Source organism: Narcine bancroftii, chromosome 5 (genome assembly GCF_036971445.1).
Source record: "Narcine bancroftii isolate sNarBan1 chromosome 5, sNarBan1.hap1, whole genome shotgun sequence".
NCBI lineage: Eukaryota > Metazoa > Chordata > Chondrichthyes > Torpediniformes > Narcinidae > Narcine > Narcine bancroftii.
The window spans coordinates 168,256,029-168,269,904 of NC_091473.1; the positions used below are offsets into that span (position 1 = coordinate 168,256,029).

Genomic DNA, 13,876 nt, shown 5'->3' on the forward strand with positions numbered 1-13,876 from the left:
CTCCTTAGTTTCGGTGACGTTGAGTGTGAGGTTGTTGTTGGTGCCCCATTCAGCCACGTTTTCAATCTCCATCCTTTATAACAGCCCCACTGCCGTAGTATCGCTGGAAAATTTGTAGATGGTATTTTTGACGACATTGTCAAACTGAGCCACACAGTTGTAGTGAGAGGTTGTTCTTAGTACACCATGCAGCCAAGTTTTCATTCTCCCTCCTGCATGCTGATTTACTACTCCGTTTTACACAGCCCACTACGGTGGTATTGTCGTATCGAGCCACACAGTCATAGACGTAAAGCAAGTAGAGCAGGGGACCACGTACGCAGCCCTATTGTGAATCCATACTGGTGGTGAGGAAATCCTGGAACCAATTGCACTGTGAGGTATTGAGGCCAAGGTCATGGAGTTTTACTGATTAGTTTTGAGGGGATGATGGTGATGAATGTCGAACTGTAGTCAATCTAAATCTGGGGCCTTGATGTATGTAGTTTATCACAGACTTAAAATATATCACATAAGGAAGAGATTTAGAAGATGCCAGTGATGAACATCAAAGGTACATCTCGTTCTTTTAGTAATGAAATAAAACCCCAAGGAAGTTGATGCAAGGAGTTACTGAAGAAGTAGAGCTCACCGTGAGGTAGGATTTAGTAACTTTGAGGACAGTCTGAATGTTGCAAAGACAAATGTTCAGTGTTGAGACCAAGACCATTGAAAGTTGTACGTGGAAAATGTACAAGCCCAGGGTGAAAGAAAGAGAAGATTGGATGTAGAAAGAGTTGAAACTTTCATGGAGTGGTAGAAAACTATTGCATAGATTTGTCTTGAGGTAATGAACCCTCTGATACAATTTTTGCATAGGACTTCAAATTACTTTCTGCAAGAGACAAAGTAATTGTTTCCAGAATAAGTTGTTGAGAGCTTTATTTGTTCAATTGGTCCCGGTGGATGTTTTGCACAGTTGGAGTATTTGCATATAAGTTGCTTCAACAAAAACTGTGTCAAATTATAAGTGATTTAAGATCCTTGTCGGGGTTTTGTGAGAGTTGTTGTACAAGTTGAAACATTTGAAGACATGTTCTTGGCGAGTAGGATTAAGGGATATCCCAAGGCATTTTATGCATAAATTAAAATCAAGAGGGTAGCTGGGGGAAGGGAGTGGCCACTCAAGGACAGAGGAGGGAATTTATGCCTGCATCAAGAGGAAGTGGACAGGGAATTACGTTAGATAGTCACCAAGGAGAAGGACATGGATGAGAGTGAGAACAGTTTAAGGCAGTGGTTCTCAACCTTTCTTTCCCACTCATGTACCACTTAATGCAATCCCTTTCTAGCCACAGAAGGCCAGAAGTTTTCTATGGTTAGTATGGGATTACTTAAGGTGGCATATGAGAGGGAAAAAAATGAATTAAGAAATGTAAATATTATGGTGCATGTGATATCAAGAAGTGGGAGATGTTTGGTCTGTTGAACAATATTAAGGTGGTTAAGTCCCCAGGGCCTGATGCCAACTCTCTTGGGTTGTTGAAGAAACTGCTGGGGCCTTGACAGAATTCCCTATTTCCTCTCTAGCCAGACTTGAAGTCCCAAAGGACTAGAAAGAATCCAATGTCGTTCCTTTAAGAAGGAAATGGGGATAATCCCGCAAATTATAGGCCAATGAGCATGTTCTTGAGTCCTCAGTGTAAAAACGTGCAAATGCATATAAAGGCATAGCACATATATTTACTAGTACATATATAAAAATAAATGAATATTTTTAAATAATACAATAGTAGATTATCGGATGGATTGTATGAGCAGAATTAGCAGGTTATCCATCATTCAGCATTCTCATTACCTGTGGGAAGAAGTTGTTTCTCAGCTTGGTGGTTCTGGCTCTGATGCTCCTGTATTTCTCCAGAATCGAGTAGCTGGAAGATGCTATGTGCAGGGTGGTAGGGGTCCTTAATGATTTTGCGAGCCTTCTTCAAACATTGATCCCGGTAGATCATGTTGATGGGGGAGACGGAGTCCCCAGTGATCCTCCAGGGTGCTTTTATGGTCCTGTGGATTGACCTCCGATCCAATGCTGTACATCAACTATACTACACTGTGATGCAGCCAGCCAGGATGCCCTCGAGCAGTGGTTAAGAAGCCACTTTAGAGAATTCTTAAAGGATAAGATTTACTTGCATTTGGAAATCATTGATTTATTAGGGAATAGTCACCATGGATTTGTGTGAGGCAGGACATGGCTTGCACATTTGAGATTTTTTAGGAGGTGATGAAGTTGATTTCTAAGGGTAGGGAACTGGAATTTGTCTACGTAGAGTTCATTAAGGCATTTGACAAGGACCCTCGACGTTGGCTCATCCACAAGATTAAAATATGGGAGCCACAGTGACTTGTTAGATTGAATTCAAAATTGGCTTGAAAATTCAAAATGTCCAATTCTACATATGAACAATCTCAGCAACAAATGTTAAACTTGAAATAGTGATATAAGTAAATTGTTTATGATTTCAAATGGAACTTTTGACTTATTTATTTAGATTTAGATTTATTAATTTATTACTTTCATATGTTTCATGAGTTTCAGTGAAAAGCTGTCTTTTACTCGCCATTCAAAGCTAGCTCAGAGTTGCCACACTCCAATGCCACTTTATCATAAAAAAGGGAAAAAAGAAAATAAAGACAATTTAAAAAGTCCCATCAGAGACAGCGAGTGGCCTCTTCTGATGTAGCTTCCTCCCCATGCCCCTCTGCCTACTCTCTGTCACACCTCCTCATCCCTGGCCTGCGACATCACGAAAACCAGCCTTCACTCCATTGAGCACATCGATAAGAGGTGGTGTCAATCCTCTAGGCACCCCCACCATCCAGGCCATGCCCTCTTCACTCTGCTATCATCGGGGAAAAGGTACCGGAGCCTGAAGACGAGCACTCAGCAGCACAAGGACTGCTTCTTCCCCGCTGCCATCAGATTCCTGAATGACCAATGAGCTACAGACACTACCTTTTTCTTTTCATGCACTCATTTTATTTATTTTGAAATGTAGTTTATATAAAGGTTTGCACTGTGATGCTGCCACAAGCAACAAATTTTGTGATGTGTTCATGACTAGAAATTCTGATTCTGATACAACCTCACAGGAGGCCTCCTTGATCCCTGGTTGCACCACTACTTTGAGTATGGACAAAAATTCAAATCATAATATGCAAATTAAAGATTTACAGTTTAATTCTACAATTTGTCATTTATTAAGAAATAATCCTCTCCATGTAAAAGAACTCATTATATTTCCTCTTTCCCTCATTTTTTTATGATTAATGGGGGTTGCAGTGATAATTATAGAATTTATAGATTTTTATTTTATGCCATTAAACAGGTCATATGGTGTTTGAGGTTTTTCGGCCACTTTTCATTCAACAATTGAATAAGAGCAGCTACCTAATGTCACTTATTTTAAATTTTTTTTTACATTTAGTCATCCAGCACGGTAACAGACCATTTCGGCCTACGAGTCCGTGCCACCAATTCACACCCCATTAATCTACACCCCCAGTACATTTTGAACGGTGGGAGGAAACCCACGCAGACACAGGGACAATGTACAAACTCCTTACAGACAGCATGGGCTTCAAAACTCGGTCTGGTCCTGATTGATGGCACTGTTGTTGGCATTGCGCTAATTGCTAGGCCCATCATGCTTCCTCTCATTTTTTTTCCATTTTTCATTTAATGAAAATTTGCTTTCTGGTCCTTTAAAGCATTCTTTTAATTTGTCTGCTCAAACAGTTCATAAATGAGTACAGTCATGAGTTGAGAAATAAACAGGGTTTAATCCATAATAATAAGATATAGTAAAAGTCCTAAAATCTGAACTGCTCGGGATTGGATCAGTCTGGATTTTTGGATTTTCTGGATTCTTGGGTAGTACTTTTAAAATTCAAATTTATGGCGAATTAAAAAGTAAATTTTGATAGTTTATTAAAAAAATATTTTTTCATATAAAATACAAAGTACAGTAAAACCTCATTAGAACGCGGTAGTTGGGGTCCAAGATTTCATACCGTGTTATAGCCGAGTCGCAGAACAGATGCATATAGGTCATGATTCAGGAAGCAGGAAAACAGAATATTGTGACTCAAACCCTATAATAAGACCTTTAAACTCCACATATTAACATACACATCTTGTAAATGGGCCATAAGAGTCCATTCTTGAGTTTGTGGCTGTTAGCCACTGTTAGCCTGGCATCCTAAAATCAATGTTTGGGGTCGACAGACACCCGCGCTATAAGTGATTCCGCAGATTAACGAATCGTGTTCTAACGAGGTTTCTCTGTACAAGTACACAATCCTTTATCCGGATATCTAAAATCCGGAAAGCTCCAAAATCCGGCAAGTGGGGAGAGAGACGTCAGCGCGAGTTGGGCGAGCGAGGGGGAAAGGCCGGCAGCGCGAGTCAGGCAGGCGAGTGGAAGAAACCAGCAGCACGTGTCGGGTGGGTGAGGGGGAGAGACCAGCAGCGCGAGTCGGGCGGGCAAGAGACCAGCAGCGCGAGTCAGGCAGGCGAGGGGGTGGTGAGACGGCAGCGCGACTGGAAGGGGGTAGGCGTGGATAGGAGGGGGTAGGAGCATAATTCTGGTGGGCTTAAATCTGACTTTCCGGAAAAATCCGAAATTCGGAACACACTGACCCCCAAGGGTTCCAGATAAAAGATTATGTACCTGTACAAAAAATATGTTTTTCTAACATTTCTGCAACTTCCATGTGGTCGCTTGTTGCCGCTGTGCATTTATAGCCCATGCACATGCACGAGTTCACACCAAAGCCAAGAGTTTTCAAGAAGTCTAGATTCTCAGGTGGGCCAGATTTCTGGCATTCGGAATTTTGGACTTTTACCATGTAGTGCTTTTGTTTCACGTAATTCAACAGTGCGGCAAAATCATGACAGGTGGAGAAGGAGCATCTTTATGGTGTAATTTAAATGTAAAATTCTTCTGAACAGTAAAACCCCGACTTTGCCTGGCTCTGCATCCATGTTCATAATGTATAAAAGGCCCTGGCTTTCATTGGGTATCACATGGCTATGAACCCTCTTTTTTCGTAGCTGCCACGCATGTTTACTTAGCACACAAGTGTCCATGTTTATTGGATGTTAGGTAAGATAACTTGACTCATTTGCAGCAAGATCTTCCAGGAGGGGTGGTTGATATTTTGGAGAAAGTTGAAAAAGAAGGTCGTGCAGATTCCACAAAATTTCAGAGAGCTTTCCTCCACACCAGTAAAAACTCAAAATAAATCTACGGTGCATGGTCAGACTGCTAATTGTTATTTTTATTTGGCTTGGCTTCGCGGACGAAGATTTATGGAGGGGGTAAATGTCCACGTCAGCTGCAGGCTCGTTTGTGGCTGACAAGTCCGATGCGGGACAGGCAGACACGGTTGCAGGGGAAAATTGGTGGGTTGGGGTTGGGTGTTGGGTTTTTCCTCCTTTGCCTTTTGTCAGTGAGGTGGGCTCTGCGGTCTTCTTCAAAGGAGGTTGCTGACCGCCGAACTGTGAGGTGCCAAGATGCACGGTTTGAGGCGATATCAGCCCACTGGCGGTGGTCAATGTGGCAGGCACCAAGAGATTTCTTTAGGCAGTCCTTGTACCTTTTCTTTGGTGCACCTCTGTCACGGTGGCCAGTGGAGAGCTCGCCATATAACACGATCTTGGGAAGGCGATGGTCCCCCATTCTGGAGACGGGACCCACCCAGCGCAGCTGGATCTTCAGCAGCGTGGACTCGATTGTTATGCTATTATAATTTTAAGTGAGACTTTTGCAGAACTCTATAAGGCTATTTTATTTCTTTAACAGTAGATAAAATTCAGTAGATTTAAATGCATGCCTTCGTAACATTTATGTAGTACTTTCGCTGTTTCATTACTGCTGTATGCCAAATATATGTCTGTTGTTTCCCTTTCACATGTCTTACATATGATTTTAATAAAGTAGCAGTCCAATATGTTTTAACACAAGCCAGTATCAGTGATGTAGTTGAAGAACTATTTTTTCAGGATATTGGTGTTGCCTGGATTGTTTTCCCCTCAAACACCAGATTGCTCTTATTAGGAGTTGTCATTCTTTTCAAACCACTTTTAAAACTAAGAATGTGGTGCAGACATTAAGTATTTAAACATGGCCCACTCCTTATGAGTACATCAAAGCCGTAATCTCGGATATAAGTAGGCTTCTTCGAATTAGAGTGCGTTTTATTGTGAAAGTTTTTTTTCCTATCTTGTTTAATATTACTGCAGCATTTCTAGAAGAAAGAACTTCACCAAATAGGGTTCGAGACTAAATATTGTTGATGACTGTCTTGTGGTGACCATGGTGCATACCTGAATTGGAAAATGAGAAAAGGCCTCAAGGTCATTCTCTGTTGTATCAGAAGCGCTCAGTTGGAAACACAACTGACCACGGCTCTGGGGGTTAGGAAGGAGAAAATTAAGCAAGGTTCATGGTAAATTTTAGGGCACTGAGATGAAAATGATGCAAATAGAAGTGGGTGCAACCCTCCACCCCCCCCCCCCCCCCACTCCCCCTTCAACTGAGCAGTAGAAAAGCTTGTGGCAAAAGTCTCCGTGAACAGTGTATGGTGTACTGTTCATCAGAACCTGGAAGTTGGTGGTGCTTTCAGGAAAGGAGGGAAAAAGTTGCCATAATTTTGTTTGAGATATCGATGGCATATTGATTGAATTTTGTGCCATTGTCAAATATGTTCACAAACTTTCTCATCATTTGCTAATTATAGCATCTTCTGCCTCTTTTCAGTACTTTAAGATTCCTTGCCTAAGTGGGTGGTAACTATATTCCTTTGGGTGTTTTCTCCCTCCCCTTTTTATTATTTTTGACAGCTGTTAGCATTGAAATTTTTCCCTGTGTTAAATGCTGTTGGTGCTCCACACAGTATCTTCCATTTCCCCCCATATTTGTATAAGAAGTATCTTTTGACAGCTGTTTAGACTAGAGTTTGATAAAATAATGTACTGTATTGTTTTATCTGTATTCAGCAGCTCCATTTTGTGGATTTTTGCCCTTTGATAGTATGTCACCTTATCTATGTTTTGAAAGGTATTAAGTTTCTCTATTAAATAAAAATCCTTTCCCTATCATTTGCCTGTTGTCTCAAGAATTGTATTCTGCGTGAGTATACCATTTTCTTTTTTTTATATAACCATCTTAAGGCAAGCACATACTTTGTAACCCCAGACAATATTTTTGTGGATTTATATTCCACTACTCTCAAGTTGCTTGTTTATTCTGGTTCATTCTATTTTCAGTAAACTAAGAATGAAAGGTTTGGGAGGCAGACCAATATTAAGTTGAGGGCAGTTGAATGAAATGATTAATGTTGCGATTAGGCACAGAATCAGAGCCAGGATTCTGTGCTAGACATAGTTAATTGAATATACTAGCCAGCTCCAGATGTTTTCTTCAGATAATTACACCAAAAGACGTGGTGCTGAATTCCAGAAGAGTAATGTTGTTTATTTTCAAAGTTACAATATGGATTAAAATAATTTTTAAAATGGCCTTTATTTTTAAAGAAGTTGTTCTGGATGGCTAGTATTTTTTACTGGAGGCACCTCAGATAAAGATGGGATTCACCAAATGTGTTATGCTGCTGTTTTTTTCTAATTTTTTAATAGAATTTATTTGGACAGTCAAAGCAAATGAGTATTTCTTTTCATGTTTTAAGGGTACTTGTAGAGTACAGTCAGACCCTAGCTATGTACTGTAATAAATAAAATGAGTCTCTATTCTTTAGGTAAATCAAGAATACATAACCATTTTGAAATCCTACCAATCATTTCGAATTGACTTTTGAAAACTGTATTCCAAGCAATGCAATCAAACGGACTTAAATTCACATTTTTATTTAGGTTCCCATGAATGGTGGCAAAGTATATGGGGAGGGTTCAGAAAAAAGATGTGGTTTGTATAGACTAGAAAGCACTTAAGGCAGTGTCAATTAGATTTGACTTTAACAGTTAATAAAAAGTCACTTTGGGCCTCAACAGAGCTTTAGTGCCTTAATGAGATCTGTATGAAATAAACCTATTCCTTATTTTAGATTTTGCTTTCAAAAAGAAATTGACAGTCACATTATCTGCTGGCCATTGGAAAGAGGCCAACTGATTTGCAAGCATAATCTTTCAAAGCAAGAGTCTTGAAAATTTAATCTTTCTAAATCTGTTGAGGTTAGTTTACTTAGCGTAAACTTGAAATAGCTTGTCTGTTCTTCTGAACAGAGAGATAAATGTACAAATATTCAATGCAAAATAATATATTCAATTTCTTTTTACATTTTAATCTAAATATTATGATTTAGCAAATATTAATTATTGAAACGGCCAAGTGAAAAATTGAATGGAATGGTTAGAAAATGTGTGTCATTTGATAGAAAGTACTTCCTTTTTGCAAATGAATTATGCATCTGAAAAGAAGTTTCATGGAGAAACCAAAAGGAATACCTGTGATATGGTAAAGGCCAAGAGCGGCTCAATGATGCACGTGTAGTTCGGTCACGTGCAACTGATGAGCTTGGAGGAGATGAAGGAAAATGGGGAAGGAGAGGGAGAGAGAAAAAAAAATGTCAGAACTGAGATACAAAGCTGGAAATGGGAAATAAAATAGAATGCAGGAAATTCTCAGGTCAGCCAGCAAACTTTCAACAGAATTCAATTAGAAGACTGATTAAATGGAATTGTTGAACTTAATGTATGATTAGATTGTCAGCTCTGGAAAATAACTTGGGGCATTTTGTGTCCAAAATAAGTTCTCATTTTAGGATTGCACAAGTAAAAGCAATATAATACTTCTTGCTGCTAACTCCATAACTTTTCAGTCTCAACCACAATGGGTTACTAGCCGTACACCAGTTTTTCCCATTTCACACAGCAATTTCCAAGCTAGTTCCAACTTTGTGTCATTTGAATTGTTCTGCAAGATTCCAGTGGGTATGAGACAACAATGCAGCTTTACACATAAGCTCCCAGTGAAAAGACATTAATACAAATGCTTCAGAAGAATGCTCTACAACTGCAAACAGGAGTGGTGTTCTGTGGCTGTGAACTTGTTGGGGCTGAGTGATGGCATTTTCCTGGAGTTTTAAATTTAAATTTAAACCTGCAGCAGGGTAACAGGCCCTTTCAGCCCACAAGCCCATGCCACTCAATCGCGCCTAATTGACCAACAACACCCCCCCCCCCCCCCAGTAGGTTTGGCAGGGTGGGAGGAAAGCGGAGCCCCCAGAAAAACCCACACAGACATGGGGAGAATGACAGACAGCACGGGATTCGAACCCTGGTCCCATTCGCTGGCGCTGTAACAGCGTCGCGCTGACCGCTTCGCTAACTGGAGATAATCAACATGAAATCAGCAAATAGATGACTCTTCTGGTAAGGATGTGTTTGAGGAAATGTGGATAAGAATGAGGTTTCCATTCAAGTGCATGAAGTAAAATCTCACGCGGTGACTTATCTTTACCACTGATAGGTAATTATGATGATTCATTGACGAAACTATGATTTTTGTTGCAGACAAGAAGCACTGCTGGCAGCCATCAGTGAGAAGGATGCAAACATTGCCTTATTAGAATTGTCTGCCTCCAAAAAGAAAAAGACACAAGATGAAGTGATAGCTCTTAAACGTGAGAAAGATAGACTTGTACAACAGCTGAAACAACAGGCAAGTTCCATTGCGTTTAGTGTTTTTGAGCTATTCTCTTCAAATATACATCTTCTAATTCTAGAATATTTCAGATATCGAAGTCATAATTACAATTATTAAGAAACATGTAAATGGAATACAAAGAACCAAGGGTCAGAGTTTTAACCCCAGTCTTCACTGAAAAATGTTTTGCTGGTGTACGTTTTAAATTCCTTTGCTGTTTTAAAATAAAATGTATCATTCATGCAGGTTCCCCAGTTCATGCTGGCCTGCCTCACTCCTTCAAAGAATCTGGAAAATATGAGTGATCCAAAAATAATGATCCAGCAACATTTTTGTTTCTTTTCTTTCGAACAGTTTGCTAATGCAGCCACAAGTGACCAAAGTAGAAGATTTGGGTTTATTGCCTTGTCATTTTTCAATTAGTTTTGAGGATTCCAATGTTTGAAAATAGTGAGAAGCCAGTATTTTTCCCCTCGGAAAGTTGTAAATATTGTACGAAATTGGCAAAAACCAATCTAATGCCACTTGTCCTCAAAGGACGAGTTTAATTAATTAAAAAGACAGTTTCAATCTTTTAAAAAATTAATATATGGAAATGTATATAAAACATGGAAATAATTTTCAGGTACAGAGGTTTATCATGCTTATTGCTGTTATTCTGTATAAAACATTTATCTATTTTTTTTAATGTGTTTCAATTCCAAGAAAATAGTTTGCCCGAATACATTAATTGGTGACACTGGTTGCAGGAAAACTCCACTTTGTATAGTATCTTTCAACTTGGTTAACTCTTGATTGTTGTTGAGATCACTTAAAGCTCACTTAGTTCTGACAAAGTTGATGCATTTGACTCTAAATACGGGTAATGTAATTTGATTGATCCCACTCATTGAAACTCGGGACAAATGTGAAATTAATTCCAAAATTGACTTTGAAGTCAGTAGTTTTGATCCCGCTTTTTATGAAGAACATGGTGTAATATCATATCTCAAATAGTAGCAAAATGAGGCTAAGTTAGAAATAAAACAGATCATGCAGTGAATGCATGTCTGCCAGCATTTGAAGGAAAAAGGTTGGTTAATCTTTTAGGTATATCCTAATCAGAACAAGCTTAACTTAGTTTATGTTCATGCTATGTGTAGCTGGTTTCATTTTCGAGTTTTTCTATGACATTCTACTCCAAGAGATCAAAGGTTTATCAAGGATCTCCACCTGGTAGTGCATTACATGGTTTCTGCAATTTCACCTCAATTGAAAGAATTGGTGATGTTGCAGCTGGTAGTCTGTGAAGTTCCAGCACCATCAACAGTCATTACAGAGCATTCCTGGTTTTGATATCCCAGTCTCTTTGCACATTAACCAGAGGCGAGACAGAATTCCATTATCATGAGGTTCAGTTTTAACCTTCAGGACTTGAAATGACTTGTTGCTCTACAGATCAAATCTTACTCTCTGAATTAATTTCCTACTGCAATTAGAATGTTTGACTTTATTTCTTAATGATCAGCAGTATGGCAGTAACTGTTTTCAGTATTTCACAGGCAAGCAGGTTTTTTTTAATGCCTTGTTGAGCACAGCTCTATTTTGGTTGAAGAATCTGATAACTCATGGGAATGCTGTTTAGAACTGCACTGGCAATAAAAATCTGGCTGTGCCCTTTATTTCCTGCTGTTTTTCTCACTGATTTGACGTGTAGCATTGCCTGTTTTGTGCTTCCTTTGCACAGCAAGGCAAAGCAAAATTTTGAAAAATAAAACATTGAAATCCTGAAAACTACCTAAATGTTCTGGTGAAATCTTCCCACAATCTTGTGGAAACCAGATGAAAATCAAAAGTCACTAGCCATCTAGTCAGAACCTTGATAATGAGCCTAGATATGATGTAACTATTCCAGATGTTAGGATTGTACAGCTATGTTGAGTGGTCTTTGCTGCCTGCACTTCAGTCTTGTATTTAATATACGTGCCATTTTACTATTATTTTAAATCAATAAAACTTGACTCCCTAACTTGTGGTGAGCTGCTGTTCAACGTTGACATGGTTGCAGCATTCACCCAAATGAGGGAGTGCAATTCATACTGCAGTTATGAATGCAAATTCATGCTTTCACCAATTTTTTCTTCTATTGTGCTTCCACCTCTTCTTTCTCGTATTCACGTCATCCTGACATTCCTCCTGCTCAGTACTTTATCTTTACACTTCCTCTCTGTCCACTTCCTTGACCTGTTTTTCTCTGTCATTCTCCACCGCTATATCCATGACGTGAATCAGTCTTCAATAAGCCCACAGCTCCCCTTTATTCCTCCCTTGTAATCTGCGAAGTCCATCAATGTGTTTGCCTCCACTTCCTCAAGAACAACGATTGACAGTTTTTCATACCAATCTTACCTCTCGCTGTCCAAATCTTTTCTATCCTTGTCCTCCCAGGCTGTTCCAACTGATCAACAATTGCCACAATTCCCTTCAGAATATCTATTTGCAAAAACAGTTCTACCATCTACAATCATGATTCTCCTTATTTAATTTGCTTAATGACCCTTTCTTTATTCCCATCCCCTGTAATTCTCTCCCATTTGGATAGCCAAGATCATTTTGAATGTGGCGTTTCTCTCAGAGTCAGTGCAGGGAGATCCAAAGAAGAAGGAAATAGAAGGGATGTGGGCAGAAGGAAAAATCAATGATAAATGATAAAGGGATGTGGAATGGGAGAGGAATCTAGGAGCTATAAATATCTATCCTCGAGGAATTCAAGAGATTTAATATTGTCAATTACCAGAAATTGTGGAAGCAAACTGTTAAAGGCATAGGTCACAAACTCGCCTTGTGGTAGCAGTTTGAACCCAAATCTTGCTGTCTTTGTGGATTTGGACAAAAAGAAGCTGAACTGGGGCTGTAGGAAGTGAATAGAATCACGGAATTGGTGCAGCATTGATGGGTTCCATTCAGGCCATCAATCTGTGCTAGCCACCTGTTCTTGCTGTACAGCTTGCCAGTTGTAATTTTACATGTATATCCAATTTTCTTTTACAATTTAAATTTAAAGTTATTTATAAAATTCTCCACAGTTTTGATGGAGCCAACGTAACCACTTGCGTTGTAAAATTATTTTTTCTTATGCCACATCAAGATTATTTTGCCAATCATTTTTAAACAGTAACTTTTTGTCCTTGACCTTTCTGGTAATGAGAACAATTTTTCTTTTGTTACACTATCTAAATCAGTCAAGATTTTCATATCTCCATTAAATCTCCTCCAACCTTTAACTGCTCCAATGAAAACAACCTCAGGTTCTAAAGTCAATTCTGCTCATTAAAATCCTTCATCTTAGGAGCAAGTCTTGTAAATTCTACCTGATAGGGCATTGGACTGGTGGCAACTCTTGGTGTGCCTTTGCAAGGAAAACAAATGTGTATTTTGTGCCAATGACAATAAAGGAATCTTGAAAGTTAATTTCTGTCAAATTTGAGTAACCCCATCATGATAATTTGCCATGCCTTTTATAATTAATTTGAGGTGCAGAAAGTCTTGTTTGGGCTTGGGACCCAGCTATCGTTCAGCCTTGCTCTGTTTCTCGTCATTTTCAGCCTTATTCCTTCAGTTGCCTTACCATTCACAATTACCACTTTCCCCCAGCTCCATACCTTTCATTCTCCATCACTGGTGAAAGGGGAGCTGTTCTTAACCTTGGTACTCACAATTCCCTCTTCTCTAATCGCTTCCAACTACAGATTCAATTGCTTCCTCAGTTAGGCTTTCAACACCATCTATGCCTAAGTCTGTCGGTCATAATGTATGCTTGACACGAGTTCTGTTCTTGCCGCATTATAATGAGTTCAAACGTAGTTGGGAATCTGAAAACTGGTCAGAGAACACCTATGGAGAGAGGAGGGTAGGGCAAACATTTCAGGATCTGTCTAATGAAAGACGAACGACCTGAAGTGTTAATTCTGCCTTGCTCTCTCCACTGATTATTTCCAATATTTTCTGATTGTATTTAAATTTTTGCAACTGGTGAGTGAGTGAGTTAACTCTGAACCAATGCAGTGAATAAAAACACACTTATGGAATTAAGGTTGAAAGATATTTTCTAATCAATAATCTGTCTTTTTAAGATGATATAAAACTTAGGAAGAATAAAAGTGTTTAAGAGTCACTGCATACTGTTTCTA

General features: G+C 39.2%; 1 protein-coding gene across 6 annotated transcripts in view; it reads left to right on the forward strand.

Annotated features, from left to right (window-relative positions):
- The window catches only part of LOC138764158 (ERC protein 2), an 871,420-nt gene that overhangs the window by 653,645 nt on the left and 203,899 nt on the right, over positions 1-13,876 (forward strand). For all 6 annotated transcript variants that reach the window (XM_069939655.1, XM_069939657.1, XM_069939658.1 and 3 more), the window contains one exon: positions 9,575-9,722. In XM_069939655.1, the coding sequence (XP_069795756.1) occupies positions 9,575-9,722 (148 nt within the window). The remainder of the gene's footprint in view (positions 1-9,574; positions 9,723-13,876) is intronic.